At 42.1% G+C, this 17,437-nt stretch overlaps 2 protein-coding genes across 2 annotated transcripts; one reads left to right on the top strand and one right to left on the bottom strand.

The window, feature by feature from the left end:
- The first annotated feature begins 2,042 nt into the window (after window positions 1-2,042).
- On the top strand, window positions 2,043-14,348 carry MEIOB (meiosis specific with OB domains). The gene is made up of 13 exons (XM_008940449.1): window positions 2,043-2,111; window positions 4,757-4,814; window positions 5,204-5,335; window positions 6,083-6,155; window positions 7,509-7,704; window positions 8,949-9,049; window positions 10,951-11,003; window positions 11,095-11,190; window positions 11,541-11,642; window positions 12,140-12,293; window positions 12,538-12,721; window positions 13,185-13,271; window positions 14,220-14,348. Exons 1-13 carry the CDS (start codon window positions 2,043-2,045, stop codon window positions 14,346-14,348), a joined length of 1,434 nt encoding a protein of 477 aa, XP_008938697.1.
- A 2,366-nt stretch (window positions 14,349-16,714) lies between these two features.
- Window positions 16,715-17,422, bottom strand: FAHD1 (fumarylacetoacetate hydrolase domain containing 1). Its single transcript, XM_008940448.1, has one exon. The coding sequence runs from the start codon at window positions 17,401-17,403 to the stop codon at window positions 16,720-16,722; it is 684 nt and encodes a 227-aa protein (XP_008938696.1). The 5' UTR covers window positions 17,404-17,422; the 3' UTR covers window positions 16,715-16,719.
- Window positions 17,423-17,437: the final 15 nt, after the last annotated feature.

Raw genomic sequence — 17,437 nt, forward strand, 5'->3', positions numbered from 1 at the left:
AGTGATGATGGAGCAGCAATGGTGGGGAGGTTCAGGTAAAGCCCCACGGATGGAAGGAATCATAAAAGAAAGTTAAAGCCCAGCTCTGAGCCCTCAGCTCTGGACCTGACGCAGAGCTCGCTTGCTGAAGGTGGCAGGGCTGCGGCACGTGAAAGCCTCAGGACCTTGAATTTCTGGTGAGTTTGGGGGTTTTTGAGTTTTGTAGTTTTTTTTGGTGGCCATTCTCTGAGCACCAGTGCCCGTTGGCACCAGCCACCCTCACGCCGCTCCCCCTGGCAGCCCTGAGGGAAGGCGAGGCGCAGACAGAGGGCGCGGGGCCCTTTTCCCGCCCACAGCGCTCGCCGCCATTTTGTCTCCCCGTCCTGAGTGCCTCCTGCCTTCCTTCCAGGGTGCCCCCTTCCCATCCCGGCCCCTCTGTGTCTCCCCCAAGACCCCTCGGCGGTAGGTGTGGATGTGGTAAAGGCTCCTGCCTGCCTCTGTGGGGGTGGCCAACACGTGCTGCCCGGGCAAGGAAAGGGGTGATGAGGGTGATGCATGAAAAATCTTGCGGCGCAGAGTCTCCGTGGTTTTGGATGTGACAGTTTGGGACGGAGTGGTGGTGCTAAAGGCTTCATGCTGCTATTTATTGTGATTTCCATCCTGTCCTTTCTCTCAGAAAGGGTCTGATCCTGGGTGTTGGTGAGAGAAAGTTCCCTCTGCTGTCCCGGGTAGCTGGGCTCCTGTCTCTGAGGGGTAAGTGAGAGGTGCCATTGCCTGCTGCAGCCTCCCCTGTAGCATTTCACATCCTAAACTGCCTCTCTAATCTTCCTCTTCCTATGTGTTTCCTTTAACCTGATACTGCTGTGGTGTGAGGTATGTAATTTAACAATATTTAACTTGTTCTGAGGCAAGAATATTGCAGTGCCTTGGAGGGATAGTTGAGGGGACTTTCCTACGCAAGTGAACGTGAATTCCTTTATATAATGGGACGGGAATGGGTTTAAGTGGTTTTTCTAAGGTAACTTTGGGATATCTTTCTGTGGGAGTTTGGTTTGAAATGCCCTTCTAAGGAAATCACTTTGTTCTCAGATATCTGCTTACTTTTTTTAAAGTGTAGACTGTTTCTTTTATAGTGTGTTCAACGGATCATGATACTAATGCCCAGTGAAATGGTTAAAAATTCTCACACAAGTTGCCAGGTATAAAGACTGGGAAAGCCATTCAGGACTTCTCTTATAAACTTTGAACAAGCATCCTCTGAAAAACATGAGCACTTCTCTCATATTAAAGGTTATTAAGATTTGGACAACTTGATGTTTTCTTTTACAAGAAAAAAAAAAAAAAAAAAGAAGAATGTGACAACTCTTTGCTAAATATCAGTAATGTTCCTGAGGGTACCCATGAAATAATAAGAGGCATTCAGATGGGCTAACAAAGCATCCATGGCCTGACTTTGGCATCAGTGGAGAGGGCTTGAGTGTGTGGTAGCTCACAGGAATGGGCAGTAATGTGATGTTGGCAGCCTGAGAAGAACTGATCTTTTAAAAAAAATTACTCGAACAAATTGAAAGCTTTTCTGCTTTGAGGAAAGAATGAACTCATATTTTAAAGCAGTTTAATATTAAGCCCAAAACCTCAGTTAAGGTGGTTTGTAACCCAACACTTTTCTTTCCTCCCATCTAAATGGCCTTTTATATATGAACTGCCTCATTAAATTCAGATGGACTTCCCAGACAGGAGAAGGAGGGTAAATATTTTTCAGAGGCTGGTGCTAATGGAGTCATTTACTGCTGAATAAATAAATAAATAAATAAATATGACAGACCTTTATTTGAGAAGCACAGGTAGTTACAGTAAAACTCATCACTTACATCACCAAATGCAAACAATGAAGAATTGTCTAATTCAGATGACTTGAAATGCTCTTAACTGAAAACAGATGCTATTCAGGTCAAAACATTTGTGTTAAAAAGTAACTTTTTATCCTCGTTGTGAATAGTTTTAAGTGATTTGTTTGGATTTTTTAAAAATCTAAATTAGTTTTCTCAAGTTACAGGTGAAGAATGGCTTATTCTAGTTCAGCACGGGACTTTGTTGCACTTTCAGATCTGCATCCAAATCTTGCTCGTCCTGTAAGTCTCCTAGGCATGGCACTTTTGTTCTCAAATGAAATGGTATATGGCTATATTATATTACTGCAAAATTATGTAATTGATGTGTATTTAGATACTAATAGCATTAGTATAATTGTTAGCTATAAAGTACCTTACCTCCTTTGTGTAGAGACCAGAAAAATGAAAATTGAGGCTGTTGTTGTCCATAGTGTGTGGATACCACAGCTATAGATATTGACTGGACAATTCAGTGTCTGAGAGCATCAGAGGCTGCTTTGTGATGTTTTAAATGGATGCTGGGTTAGTAAAGGCATGTACAGAGTCAGCATTATGTAGTCACAATCCATCTGTAACCTACAAAGGTCTTTCACCACAAGCTGTGAACCTAAGGCCCAATCCTGCAGCCTCTCTACTTGTGTGCTCAGTCCCTCTGGGCTCCATATCTTAGCCCTCAACTATTCAGACAAAACTCTGGTGTTTTAACCAGATAAAAATCTAACAATTATACATCAGATAGGATCATTTCTCTTTTTTTTAGAACAAAAAGAAGGTTTTGCAGTTGTCAGTTCATAAGGAGCTAGGAGTTTTGCTTGTGGGAGTACAGGAGAATAGGATGAAGCAAAATGGAAACAAAGAGCACAGCTTTGTAGTTGGCAGATTCATGCAGATGTCTGAGTTTTTCTCATTTATTTTAACAAATGAAATAGAAATCAGAGGAAATAGGTGAACTAGGAGTTTTGTATGCCCTTACAATGGTATTGTATGATCTTTCTAATATTGTATAACCCCTATTCTCCAGCAAAGCTAATTTAATCTGTCATTCACAGTTACTCTCAGATAAGAATGATCCACTAAGTTAAAAGCTTTTACTTTACAAATAATCTGGAGTATTGCAATTAGCAGCATACAGTAAAGCATTTTTATACAGAAGTAATTCATTAGTATCCCCTGATAGAATGATCAGTGTGTTAAAACAGCTGAGCACACAATTCCAAGTACCAAAGCCATAATATTTTTTTACTTTTCAGTTGAATTTTTAAAAATGAAACAGATGAAAGTCTAAGGAGCTTGCAGGGGGTTAGTGCCATGGTCTGGTGAGTTGGTTGAGCAGCCTCAAGCACTGCTCAGCCAAAAAAAAGGCAATGTGGCTGCTTCCTCACTGCAGGCATGTCCCCCCCACCCCATCCTTTGGTGAGACTAGTGCTTGTGTAGTAAAGCTCATCAAGGAAATGGAAGTTTTTCTACCTTCTTTCTCTCCCCCCAAAATTGTTTCCTCTTCCTTCTGCCAGCTTGCTGTGCAGGCTGACACCAGAGAGGGGATGTGCTCACAGCAGGGGAAGAGTCTTTGGGAAGCTACAGGTTTACATCAGCTTAATTAATGTGAAGAGTCATCCTAAATGTCAGCTTTTCTGAACTGGTGGTGAGATGCAGGGTGTGTCCCACTCTGATTTAACTGAAGAGTTTGGGGTTTTTAAGAAACAAAACCAAAACTAGAAAAATAAACCCTAAATCAGTACATGTTGTGGGCAGATAGGAAACACTCAGGCTGGAAGGATGAGGGTAGGACACTGTTGTACACACACATCCTCTTCCCGAGCTCACTGCCACTGCTGTGGGATAAGGCAGTTACCTTGCTCCATCTAGTGATTCAAAGTAAACTGGGGACTGGATTGATTTTTGTTTTGAATCATGAAGGGGTTCATAGAATCATAGAATTCTTCTGGTTGGAAGAGACCTTTGAGATCAAGTACAAACATTCCTCCAGCACTGCCAGGTCCCCACTGACCACTGTCCCTCACACCACATCTCCACGGCTTGGAAACCCCTCCAGGGGTGGGGACTCCACCACTGCCCTGGGCAGCCTGGCACAGCCCTGGGCAACCCTCAAGGGGAAGAAATTGTTCCCTGGTGAAATTTGAGGGCAAATCTCATGTCCTGTTGCTTGTTCCTTGGGAGAAGAACCTGATCCCCACCTGGCTCCAGGCTCCTGTCAGGAGCTGTGGAGAGCCAGAAGGTCTCTCCACAGCTCCTGAGCCTCCTTTGCTCCAGGCTCAGCACCCCCAGCTCCCTGACTCAATCCTCGCCACACTTGGGCTCTAGACCCCTCACAATCTTTGGGAGCTTCATTGCCTGAACTCTTTGTAGTCAGCCAAGAGAGACACAGCAAGAAAGAGGCACCTGCACTAACGTAGCAGCTCAGATGTGGATAAATGGCTCTGCCTGTGGCTGTACACTTGTGTCTATCCGTGCTGAGAGCAGGGGAAACCTTGGATGCTTAACTCACATAAATCCTGTCCAGACTTTTCATGGTGCATTTAAGGGGATCTGAAACCTGTGCAGAGAGTGTGAAAGAACTGTCCTGCTGCCTACCTGAGGAGAGATCTCTGCAGAACAGCCAGCACTGGGAAGGCTTTGGGTGAACTTTTGTCCTCCCGTTGTCTTTACAAACAGAAACAGATGTAGTTTAATATTTTTATTAGTCACTCTCTTAAAGTTGTATGTTTGTGTTTTAGTCCTTAGTTCCTATGTGGAATAAATAGATTAGAATGATTACTAGTCAGAAATATGTTTGTTATCATCAGCAGAGTACAAGTCCATGAAATCTAATTCATCATATCCATCTGTGTTTAATACTTGTATTCTCTAATCTTTTTATTTTTTAGAATGTAATCGGTGTGGTTATTGCCAAAACAGATGTCAGAGGCTTTCCAGACAGAAAAAGTACAGTCCCTTTTAACTGCTTTTACTTCATTTTCTAGGGGGTGTAATTTGGCATATGTGACTGAAATCAGTATTTAAATGCTTCTTAGTGCAAGATTTATGGCATAAAAACGTGCAAAAAAAAAGTAATGTCTTTGAGAACCAAGATGAAAGAGGAGCATTAGTTTGGCAGAACCTTATCAGTGGTTTGATAACCCCGTGGTGGGGTTACAGCAACACCAGTGGGTTTACTGAACAGTTTGCTGACCTCTAGTGATACTCCCCACACTGCAGGTAGCACATTCATGGCAAAACCTAGAAAACCCTCCAAGTGGTCGTTTTTATATGTGTATTCTAGACTGAAATCAGCCTGTGCTAACGAATTGTGACAGTGCTGTTGATTCTTGCAGACATTGGGTCTGAAAGATACACCTTCAGTTTTACCATTCGTGATTCACCAGCTTATTTTATAAATGTGAATGCCTGGGGCAAAGAAGAGTATATCAGATCACTTTCTGAAAGCTTCAGAGTTGGGGACTGTGGTAAGTTGGAGTTTATTCTTAACGTGTTTCTGTTTGAATCTGTTTTGGGTTTTTTTTTCCTAGTAAATCAGTGTTATGTGTTGGTGGTTTTGTTATATATTTCTCTGAGGACTCAGAAAACAGACTAATTGGAAACAAATTGTTCAGCTCTGTTAAGCAGAGAGAGGAAAGGCAAAAGGCTTTAAGGATTTAAATTTAAAACCAGTAAAGATGTCAAGGAATAAAACCAGCTACAAATGCACTGAATGCAGCCACCCACAACTTACCTATAGTCAACTGATCTACAGTCTTACAGTCTATTCAGTGCTTATAAATGACAAAAAATAAACTCTGTGAAGCAGTTTGGTGTTTGTCTTCATTTGGTTATAGATATTAAACACTGTGACTATAAAACCAGCAAAAATCTTGTTGTTTGTAATACCTGCTTTTAGTTTGAGTTGAGTGGAAAGATTTTATTGCCCATGGCTGCTAGATCAGAGTGTTGGGATAAAATTCCTGACCCTGAAGAGTGTACACCTGCTAATTTGGTGTCAGTTTGTTTCCACTGAATGTCTTGAGGACTCTGTGGGACTTTGGCTCTAATGCCAGCAGCTGTCTGGGCAGATGTGGTTTTCAGCCTGGAAACATTTGGCCCTAGTTACTGCACATACTGTTTCCACCTCAAAAATGACCATTTTTAACAGCCATCTATCTTTAGATGTCCCTAGATTCAGTTTTCTAATGTTATTTATCCCTGTTTTGTTTTAGTTACAATAGAAAATCCTTTAGTTCAGTCGAAGGAATCGGAAAGGGAAGAAAAATTCAACCCTATGACTCCCAGGTAAATGTAAAGCACAGATTGGTAGCTCTTTCCAGAAAGATCACAGTTAATACTTGTGTTAATTGCCAGCCAGTTGCAGCACCAGGCAATAGGTGAAAGTATTTGGGGTGAGCTGTCTTAGGCAGAAGTACCTTCCTCCTGTGTTCACATACAGGCAAGAAATCTCAAAAGAGAACATGTTTCCCACTACAGGGTCATGAATTAATAATGTTCTTTGTAACTAAGCAGAATAAATGTCCTCCTTTGAGTACTGCCTCCCAAAATTATTTGAAATTGAGTTGATATTGCCAAAGTGTTGTTTTAGACATAACTGTTTTATGGAAGGTAGAGCCTTATGAAAATCCATTCAAATGATAGGTTTATCTAGAAGGCATTTTAATATGCTGTAATGTGATTTGTTGCTTATTTGTAATTTCTTTTGTACCTTAAAATGTATATATCTTGCCTTTCAGTGTATTCTCTTAAATCTGAACAATTTGAACCAATGTATGAAATGAATATTGTGAGTCTTAACTTAGATTTTAGCTCAGACATCTAAGAAGCAGATGTTAGGTACAGACTGACTCATAACCTGCTCTTTAACTAGGGTTTCTTTCCTAATTGCTCATAGTCTAACACTGTTAATCATATGGCAGCCATGAGAATATTGCACATATGCACACTGAATTGGCAAGTCACAAGTTTTATGTTCTTGCTTAATGATCCTCTCTAAGTTTTTGTGGCAAATGTAGAGCTGTAGTAATTGGACTCACTACTTGCTTCCCAGCTAATCAAAAAGAAGTAGAAGAACAAATGTCAGGTAGAAACTTCACTGAGGAAAAGTGAAAATCTCTAAAATCTATAGATTTCACAAACCTTTGCAAAATATGGTTATCTAGAATATATCAAATATCTCTTTTCCACTGACATTATAAATATTACTGAGAACATTGAGCTGTTACTTTTGAAAGCACCTTACAAAATCTAGTCTGACTGTAGTAGGCTCTTGTCTTACTATGTCATGGTGCCAAGACCTCTCAGTGGCCCAGATTACAGACATTTCAGGGCTTATTTTATTTTTAGTGATGGATAAGGCTCAAAGAATTACAGATATGTACTGCACATTGCTGGCTTTTTCAATTCTAAACAAACATAAAGTACACAATGATAAGTCTTCTGTAAGACTAAAGTATATAACATTTAAAAACTATTTTAGAACAAATTATTTCCAACTTTTTCATATCTCTAGAGGAAACAGTAGAGGAATAAACCAGCAGTTATTTTCTGATGTGAACAGAGTGAGCATTTCACACTGTTAGTGCACTGGTGAGTGAAATGATGATCAATGTGATTTCTTTTGCACATATTATCTAGTTGCTACAAACTACTGCTCAGTGAGAACCATTCAGTGGTCAGAACATTTTCCTGTTATGAAATGGACTCCAAACTGCTTTCTCTGCTGCATCTGCCTGTCAAGGACCCTCAGGATTATTATTCACTGGGTGACATCACTGCAAATGGACAGAGCCTTGATGGGAGAATCCTTAATGTTCTTGCAGCTGTCATGTCAGTAAGTTCAGCAGCCACAGCAGAGTGGTGTTTTCACTACTGTACCATGGGGGAGTTAACTGACTTAGGTGTGAATATGGATTTTAGGACTCACATTGGGCAGGAATCATGGGGTTTGGTGGTTTTTTTTTTGGTTGGCAGGCACTTCAGCTGAGTTACAACAACCTGTCAAGGTTTAGGGCTAGGGCTGTACCTCAGACCTGTAACAGATGCTCTCTGTTAACCCCTCTCCCTCCCAAAGGGGAAGAGAAAGGGAATAAAGGAGAGAGACTTATCAATTAGAAAACAGCTTTAATGAAAACAATAATATATAATAATAATAAAAAAAGAGGAATATCTATAAATATATACAAAACTGGTATTGAAGCCAACTCCCACCCCTGATGGCAACATGTCACTGTCACCTCCAGCTGGGGAGTAGCCCCTGGGGAACAGTCCCAGTCTGGACTCAGTGCCAGACAGCAACAGGGACCAGGAGCTGGGTTCTGGAACTGGGTTCAGGAGCACAGGGCTTGGGTTCAAAGGCAGAATAGATGGAGCCTCCTCAGATGCCAGCCATTGAAGAGAGGAAGGGGCTTGACTCTTGTGATCCTTCAGCTTTATACTGAATATGACAGATATGGGATGGAAAACCCCACTGATCAGTTTAGGGTTGCCTGTCCTGTCCTCTCCTCTCTGCTGGTTTGGCCTTTGCCTTCTGCCCCACTCAGTGTGGGACACAGGGTTTAGCAGTGACCTTGGTCTGCACACCAGCCCTTGGGGGTAACTCTAAACACAGAGTGTTATCACTGCTAGAAGCAGACACTGTCTGTGAAAATCTGCTGCTAACTTCAAAAAGTGCAGTTAGTTAGAAGACCTTTAGCTGGAAAGTAAAATCACTGAACAGAATTTTCTGTTCTGCCCCAAACCAGTACACAAACATAGGAACTTTGTGAGATTATCAACAACAGGAAGGGGGAAATTAAATGGAAATGTTTTAGATGAGTTTTCTTTTTGAAATCACATGTGTACAAGCAGTAGAGAAACTGCAAATATATAAGCAGTGAATTATTATAAAATAAAATGCATCTGTTCATATTGAAGTAAAATTACTGTTGTTAAACTTTTAGTGATGTTTAGATTTTATTTTATTCATGTACTTTTTTTTTTTTCCCCTTTTCTAATTCTTCTGTTTTCTAGCTCATCAGTTTTATTCTCCTAAACACTTAGCAGAGGAAAAGTGACTGCTTCTCTTTCTTCCTAAAGGTTGGGGAGCCCAAGTATTTTATGACTTCAGACAAGAGGAAAGGTCAGAGGTGTGAAGTGAAGCTGTATGATGAAACAGAGATGTCTTTTCCCATAGTATGGTAATTGATTTTTTTTTTTTAATTCACTGAAATACAGACTAGGTAAAGAAACAAACTATAATACACACTGTTACAACATTTTTAGTTTAAATGTATTGTTATTTGGGTGGCAACTGTGATGAGGCAGCAATGTATGTTAAACAGAGGCTTAAAAAAGAGGTTCATTAGAGTGAATTATATGTCATTATAGTATTGTCTGGTTTTATGACTTGCTGACAGACTGCTAGCTCATGAGTGGCAAAACCAAGCTGAGTTCCAAAGAGTTACATTTTTTAATGTGGGAATTTGAACTAATTCAGGAAATGGCATTTAAACAGCTGCAAAGGCAGGCCATTTCTTCCTCAGACTGGGGGAGGGAGGGGAAGAGGAGTATGAGCTTCATTTCTAAGCCAAGCAGAACGAACAAGTGGAATGGAAATAGGCTGAGATTGTTTTTAAGTGTTTAAAATAGTGCAGAAACATTTTGATACTCCTTCAGCTGTGTTTTCAAACCCTATCCCATTCACAGACACGACTACGTCCACACCACTGCTGTGTGTAAAGTGACCTGTGTCAACAGAGATCTGTTTGCCCAGGTACTTTTGCATTTTGCCCACAGTTGGTTCAATGAACTCGTGGCTTATCTGTGTGCAAGGGTCTGTGGGTATCTGTTTGCACTGGCTCTGCTGCCCCTTGGGCACAGTGGCCTTTGCTCCCTGGCTGGCTGTGGGGAGACAGCATTGTGCTCTAGGGCTGGGCTAGAAGCTGTGTTATCCTTCCCTGTGACAGTTAACACAGTTAATGGATCCACACAAACACCAATCAGCATTTACAGTGTGAAGATTTTTAGACTTTGAGCTGCCCCCAGGGTTAATCATAGAATTGTTTAGGTTGGAAAAGACCTTTAAGATGGAGTCCAAGCATTAACCCAGCTCTACCAAGTCCCCTGCTATAGCATGCCCCTAATTTGCAGCAGGCTCTCCAATCATAGTCTTGCTTCAGTGCTGGTATGTACTGATACAGAGCTGTATGCTTCAGGAGTCCTCAGAAGCAGAGGTGAGGTGGTGTTACCCTAAACTCTGCCTTCTGCACTTCCATGGAGCCACAAGTAGAGGCAAAGATTCAGGAAATCCTTGAGCAACAGCCATGTAGTGAAGATCATTCAGAGGCCATCAGTGAAGAGGTGACTGAGCAGTGCTAGGTGGAAAGTAAATTAAGAATCTTAGAATCACAGACTGGTTTGGGTCATGAGGGACCTTTAAAAATCATCTTGTCCAAAACCTCTGCAACTAGAGCAGGTTGCTCTGGGCCCTGATATCTGTCTTAAATATTTTCCTATGGATTAAGAAAAAAAAACAATCCACCAGAACAAACTGCTCTGGCTGTATTCTTGTCACCCAAAGTTAGGAGGAGCTGAATGAGAGCTTCTATCCATCACATTACCATTTCTGAGGGATGCCACTGACCTCACCCTAGTGGCATCATCCACAGTTACAGGGGTTCCAGTGTTGGAAAGCCAGCTGAACATCTGGCCTGGTGACGTGAGCAGCAGCTTGTTCCCACACAAGAGGCTTGGCTGAGTTGCTTTAGTTACAATTTTCTTTTGTCAAAACTCTGAAATATGGTATTTTCTGAGGTATGTTCTGCATTTAATCACTCCAAACAATCTAATAGCCTTTTATTCCATCCTGTTTGGCACGAGGTAAAATAGGGACTGAGTTAGATCATCCATAAAGCATCCTGGCTGGCTGCAAACTTAAGATGCCTGTGGAGACACATGGACAGCATTTCATCTGCATGCACATCTAACCAAGGAGTTGTGGCCCCTTTGATCAGTTTAATATTTAGCAATTTATGACTAAACAGCCTGAGTGCTGTTTCAAAACTATTCTGATGCATTAACAGTGTTTTTTTTAATTTAGTTGGGATAATGAATCTATCCAGCTTGCACAGAGTTGGATCCCACGAGAAACAGGTAGAATAGTAAATTTTTGGTGCTCTTGCTGTAGTTTTTATCTTGAGACTTGCTCTACAGTAATGAGGGTTGGGTTTTTTTTTGTGCACAGTAATATTTGCATCAGATGTGAGAATAAATTTTGACAAATTTAGGAACTGTATGACTGCAACTGTGATATCAAAAACCATCATTACAACTAATCCAGGTAAGAGCTGTTGAAGCATTTCTTTGGTGTTAGTAATCATTATGGGCTAGTCCATTGGAGGTCTGATTTCTTCTGCCTGCTGGCCTTGGAAACTCCCTCTCCTTGGCTGTTACAGTGGCCAATGCTTTTGGCTTCCACTTTTTTTAAGTTATTTTAAAAATTTTGCCTAAGCAGCCCCCATATATTCCATGTTAGCACTGACAGTTAAAGTAGAAAAGCAAAAAGCTCCTCTTGGTTAATTCCAAGGGATGATGTGTTGCTGCAACCAGAATAAGAAGTTATAAACCTTAACTGTGTTGTCATTTTTACCTTCTACATATATTAATGACTTTTAAAAATGCAATTTCAAGAAACAGCAGAAGCAAATGCTCTCTTCAGCTTCATAAAAGACTGTGCCCAATCAGGAGCAACGCATGATAAAATGGAGGAGCTGTCAAAAGACTCCATTAACTGTAAGCATGGATCCAAACACTTTGAGTTTATTTAACTCTATAGTGTAGTTTCACAGTGCAGCTGAAATACCAAATTCTTGCTCTGTGTGCTCATAGAAACTAAACTGAGGCCTTGTCTGGCTGCATGTTTCAAGTCTGGACTGTTGTTAGTGGGACTATCCCTTACAGTTCCAGTCCTGTATGTTCAGGGTTGGAGACTTGGCCAGTTGCAGCCTGTCTGGCATGTTCTTTCTGTCTTGAATAAGTATAAAAAATGGAGAGGGAAGGTTTTTCTCAGAAATGTTTTTGGGGATGCAAAAGTTAAATATTAACTATTTTCCTTGGGTCCCCTTTTGCCCCTAAATGATAAGCCTGTTTCTAAAGGAAGGGCTGTGGTGCTTTCCTGATGCTTTAGATCAAATCTTCTCCTTTTTATTACCATAAAATCCATTTCTTCTTGTTGCTCTCCTGTGCTGTATCTTTCTCAGAGTCACTTAACATGTCTTCTGAACTTTCAGTGGCAACTATAGTTGATGTTTATACCGTGGAACAGCTGAAAGAAAAAGCTTTACAGAGTGATGGGAAACCTGACCCAGTCTATGGCATTATTTATGGCTACATTTCTACACTGGACATTGATGAGAATGCATCTAAAGTTATTCGCAACAGATGGTAAACAACTGACTTCAGATTTGTACCAAAAAGTGGGGGTTGGCTTTCTGAAGGACTTGCTTTTCCTGCTTCTCTCTGGAGAGCAGAATTAAAAAGGCCATTTTGTCTCAGACAGACTTAAGAGTTTAGAAGATGAAGATGTTTTTTAAAGACAAAAAAGGCCTCTTGGGAAATCTCAGCCTAGAAAAGAGTTTCCAAGAGGGAGGAACTGCATCTATGTGTTAATTATCTTCTTATGTTCCAGCTCAGTGTGCCGTTTTATAGTGAATGAAGTCTCAAACACATGCACTTTCTGCAGTGACATCTCTTTGGATTCAAAGTCAACTTTTGCAAGCTTTGACATACTTGTAGATCTGACAGATCACACAGGCACCCTTTACTCCTGTTACCTGTCTGACTGTGTTGCTGAGGAAACGTTGGGCTGCACGGCAAGTGGAAATGAACTGGGTGGTGATTTAAGCTGAGCTGTGAAGCCTGAGGAAAATGAAAAATAGATGTAAATGTTCTTCACATACGTGTGTGTACAGTGATTAAAAATTGTGTGTACATAGAGATACACACAGCCTTTTAATAAGTCAGAAATTAGAAGTCAGTAGCTGCTAATAAGAAGAAAGGTGTTGAATGCAAGTGAATACCCTCTTCAGAATACTGCTTCATTTTAATTAACACTTCTGAGACCATAATTGGAACTCCCTAACTTTGATTTTCAAACACCCTGCAATTTATTCTGACTAATCCAACTGTCTTGGTACACATATCACACCAAACACTGCATTAAAACAGTAAAAATACAGCTTAGAAATATATAAAAATATAGAAGATGCTCTTTTCCTCATCATGTTGTTGTGGAGATGTTATAACCATATGCTGAAGAAGTGATGTCATTAACAGGTCACTGAATTCCTCAGTTTAGGAGAAGACAAGAAGACTGCATTGAAATGGCAGCTTCTTCTGGAACGAAGCAAGATTTATTTCAAGGTTAGTGTTTAACATGAATTTAAACCAGTGGCTGTTTCCCCTTCAGCAGCATAGTCAGTACTCAAAAATTCCACATCAATTCTGCTGAGCTTTAAAAAATAAGGATTGAGTTTTGTACCTATTCTCAATATTCCAAGTAAATAATCTTTGCTGCAATTTCAGCACAGGGCCAGATAGATGCAGGGCTCTTTCAGGCAAACTATGAAAGCCTCAAACTCCCCTTCAGCCAACACTGATTAAGGAGCTGATATTTCCAAAAGACATACATGTGATTTACTCAGTCACTGACTTCTGTGGCTGTAGGTTTATAATGAATAAAGTTAAAAACTACCTTTTTGCAAGAATAAGTCCTAATCAATGTATGTAGTAGATTGTATGGTATGTGGGGTTATCTAAGTGTATTTCTCAGCTGAGTATTTTTGGAAATAATGTGATTCAGTACACCTAAAACCTGCAATTCTTAAAGCAACAATGATATTAGATTCCCACACCCAGAAAAATTGTTAAAAGATCTGCTATTATTTGCATTATCCTTCACCTTTTTAATTGTGTGCTGTGTATTGGACTGGATTCCTTTCATAGAATCCTTTAGAAAAGACCTCTAAGATGGAGTCCAGCCATAAACCTAACTCTACCAAGCCCACTGCTAAATCATGTCCCTGAGAACCATTTCTCCTAGAACTGCCTGTTCCAGGATAACCCTAAACAGAACCTTGTTTTTAATGTAGCAAAATGCTTCTTACTCTCCCATCTCCCCCACCCTCTGCCCCTACTTCCAAGAAACAAAATGAAAGTGTTTTACTTCAGAAGTGGCAGGTATAGAGGTAAAATGTCTGTACTCATACATAAAACAATGTAAAATACATATAAACCAATCAATTAAACATGCTGTGTGGGGTTTGAAAGTGCTATACAGCAGGAAAAACAGACTATTAATTGTTTTTACAGGTCACTCTGTCACCCAGCTGGAGAACTGGACTGAAAGTGAATGTTCTTTCTTGCAAACTGGCAGACCCAAGAGAGGCGAGTCAGAGCTTGTTGGGAAAAGAGGCTGGAAATAAGGGATTACACTATTAATTACAGCTAGGAAAAAGACTTTCTGCACTCTGTGATTAAAGGTGGAATGCTGCTGCTGTTGTTTGGCCAAGTATGTTCTGATGGTGAAGAAAGGAATATGTGTTACTGACCCTTCAGTGTTGGTCTTCTTTCAGGTGGCTGGAGTTTAAAAAGTGTAACAGGCTTCAGAAAAGTTAGTTCTCCTGAATTCAACCCCTTACAAGGGGGATGGAAACCTTCTTCCCTCAGTTTAGAATATATTTGAAATAATCAGAAATAACCAGCACAAGAGAGATCTGTGGAGTTTCTATGTTGTTAACAGCCTCGCTGCTTCCTTGCTGCTTTGGTGTTTGAAAAATAAAGACACCCTTTGAAATACTGCCTGGGTTTGTGGTGCACGCTGTGAGCTCAAACACATTTGGAAATTTGGGAAGGGCAGAGCCTTGGCAATGACTGGGATGTTTGCCAGGCTGCTTTCTCTGTGTGTGGACTGAGTCTTATTAAATTGGGGTAATCAATTATCCTCTAAGACTATAGGTGGCAGAGAAGAAAGGACTTCTCTTCACCAGGTTAGATGGTCCTAGATGAACATAAAGAGCCCAGGTATGTACATTTTGCCCTTCTCCATGTTCTTTTTCCTATTTTTTTCATCTATTTCTGTCCTCAGCTTCCCCTGCCCCTCGTTATTTGCTACACTCACCAGTCCTCAACTTCTGAGCATACTGGGAGTTGGCCTGTTTCAAATGCTGGGAAGATACCACAGCCCTTCTCTTGCATAGTATTTATTAAGATAGGATACCTTGAGGAGCCCAGATCACCCCTTGTGCACTACCTGCCCATTAAAGCAATACTGAAGAGAGAAAACAACTGCACAAACAGTAGATTTTGACAAGCAATCCACCAAGACTCTGTCCCCCTGCTCCTGTGAGTGTGTGATGTGCAGCATCCTGGACCACGCTGCTCTTTCAGAGGTGCTTGTCTCTGGGCTGCACTAATCATCTCTGCAAGATGCTCCAAAAGCATCTTTCAAACCAAACTTTCCCTAGTGGTTATTAAGCTCTGGCTCCAATAAATGGAAGCATTTGATTCTGATGCTTGCACAGCTGTAGGAAAACAATCCATCTGGTTTGGTTAAAAATCAGTCAGTTCTGTGCAACCTTTGAAAACTGTAAGTTTGATGTTTACAGGGGGAGGTTTTTTTTTTTTAATTATATTTTACAACTTACTCTGTCACTCCTTTGAATTGAAGGAGAACTTGCTGTCATGCAAACTGGTGGAGAGTGTTAGACCAGCAGGAGCCTGGAAATGGGAGAAGTCCCACTGTGTGACGTCTCGACAGCTGGAAATGGTTACACCCACCAACTGCTGCACTGCCTCCTCCAGCACTGCCAAGTGCTTCAGGCAGATTTGTATCAAAAATAGAAAAACATTGGCTACAAATATCATTTGTTCCCAGTCTTGTTTAATGCCTTTATCTGTGATGTGGATGAGGGGATCGAGGCACCCGCAGGACGTTTGCAGATGACAGCAAGTTGAGCAGGAGGTCGATGTGCTTGAGGGTCAGGAGGCTCTGCAGGGGGATCTGGCCAGGTTGGATTGATGGGCCAAGGTCAGTTGGATGAGGATCAACAAGGGCTGAACGTGAGCCAGTGTGTGACCATCCTGGCCTACATCAAAAATAGTGTGTCCAGGAGGATGAGGGAAGTGATTGTGCCCCTGAAATGGGCACTGGGGTATGAGGAGGAATTTCTTTCCTGACAGAGTGGTGAGGCACTGGCCCAGGCTGCCCAGGGAGGTGGTGGAGTCCCCATCCCTGGAGGGGTTCAAAAAACATGTGGCCGTGGCATTTTGGGACATGGTTTAGTAGTCATGGCAGTTTTGGGTTGATGGTTGGACCTGATGACCCTTGAGGTCTTTTCCAACCTTAATGACCCTCAAATTCTAAACGAAATTGGTAAAAGTAAATACAAGTTTACTAGTAATCCTTACCAATAAGCTTCTTTATTCTTCATCTTTCATATTTTACTTTTAGAAGCATATTTAAAGCTCAGTTTAGGGAGAGAGACCTGCCAAGCATCTGGCACACTTCCTGCTGCGTCACCCTCGGAGCGGGAGGGAGAACAATCTGCATCTGATTTGTACGTTTGAAACACAGAGGAACTGTCAAAGTAATCCAAAAAAGCAAACATCTTTTTATTGTAGAATACTGCCAGAAGAGAAATGGGGCTGTTTCACTCAAATGCCTTCTGAGGACACAGGTTATGGCGTTGATGCGTGACAGCCCATTAGGAGCAGGGGCCACCTCCGTGTTCGATGTGCAGGATGGCTTGTGTGCCTCTTCATTCACCAGATGTTCCCAGAAGAGCCTCTTCCTCCACAGCCCAGGTCCCAGCTAGGCTCCTGGCTTGGATCCCCGTGTCTGCTGCACCACCTTAAACCGCATGGAGAGGAACTCGCTTATCCCGGCCTCGATCTCGTCGTTGGCCTCCACGGACCCAACCCCTTCGGGGGACCCTGTCAGAATCAAATCCCCTTCTTCCAGGGTGACTATTTCGCTGATGTAGCTGATCAGATAAGGGATGGAGAAGATCATGGAAGAGGTCTCCCCCTCCTGCCGCAGCTTTCCATTCACCTTGAGCCAGATCTTCAGCTTGTGGGGGTCCGGGATCTTCTCCTTGGGCACAAAGTCACTGACCGGGCACGACGAAGTGAAGCCCTTGGCCAAGGTCCAGGGCAGACCCTTCTTCTTGCACTCCTCCTGGGTGTCCCTGGCCGTCATGTCCAAGCAGAGGGCATAACCTGCCACGTGCTCCATGGCAGCCTCCTGGGCCACGGCCTGGGCCCTCTTCCCGATCACCACCCCCAGCTCCACCTCGTGGTGCAGGTTGGAGCAGTAGTAGGGCCGGAGGATGGGCGACCCTTCCCGCACGTAGGCCGAGGAAGGCTTGAGGAAGAAGAGGGGCTCCCGGGGCAGGGCGCTCCCCATCTCCTTGGCGTGCTCGGCGTAGTTGCGCCCCACGCAGACGATGTTCTTGCCCCACTCCCAGAAGCGGGACAGCGGCTTGGAGGAGGCCATGGCGGCGGGGCTGCCTCCGCGGGCCCGGGATGGG

Source organism: Merops nubicus, unplaced genomic scaffold (assembly GCF_000691845.1).
Source record: "Merops nubicus isolate BGI_N331 unplaced genomic scaffold, ASM69184v1 scaffold10765, whole genome shotgun sequence".
In the NCBI taxonomy this organism is placed as follows: domain Eukaryota; kingdom Metazoa; phylum Chordata; class Aves; order Coraciiformes; family Meropidae; genus Merops; species Merops nubicus.

Coding starts and splice junctions, on each gene's coding strand:
- MEIOB (XM_008940449.1), top strand. CDS start 2,043: ATGGCTTATTCTAGTTCAGCACGGGACTTTGTTGCACTTTCAGATCTG. Junction 2,112..4,756: donor ATCCAAATCTTGCTCGTCCT/GTAAGTCTCCTA, acceptor TTTATTTTTTAG/AATGTAATCGGTGTGGTTAT. Junction 12,722..13,184: donor AGGAAACGTTGGGCTGCACG/GCAAGTGGAAAT, acceptor TGTCATTAACAG/GTCACTGAATTCCTCAGTTT.
- FAHD1 (XM_008940448.1), bottom strand. CDS start 17,403: ATGGCCTCCTCCAAGCCGCTGTCCCGCTTCTGGGAGTGGGGCAAGAAC.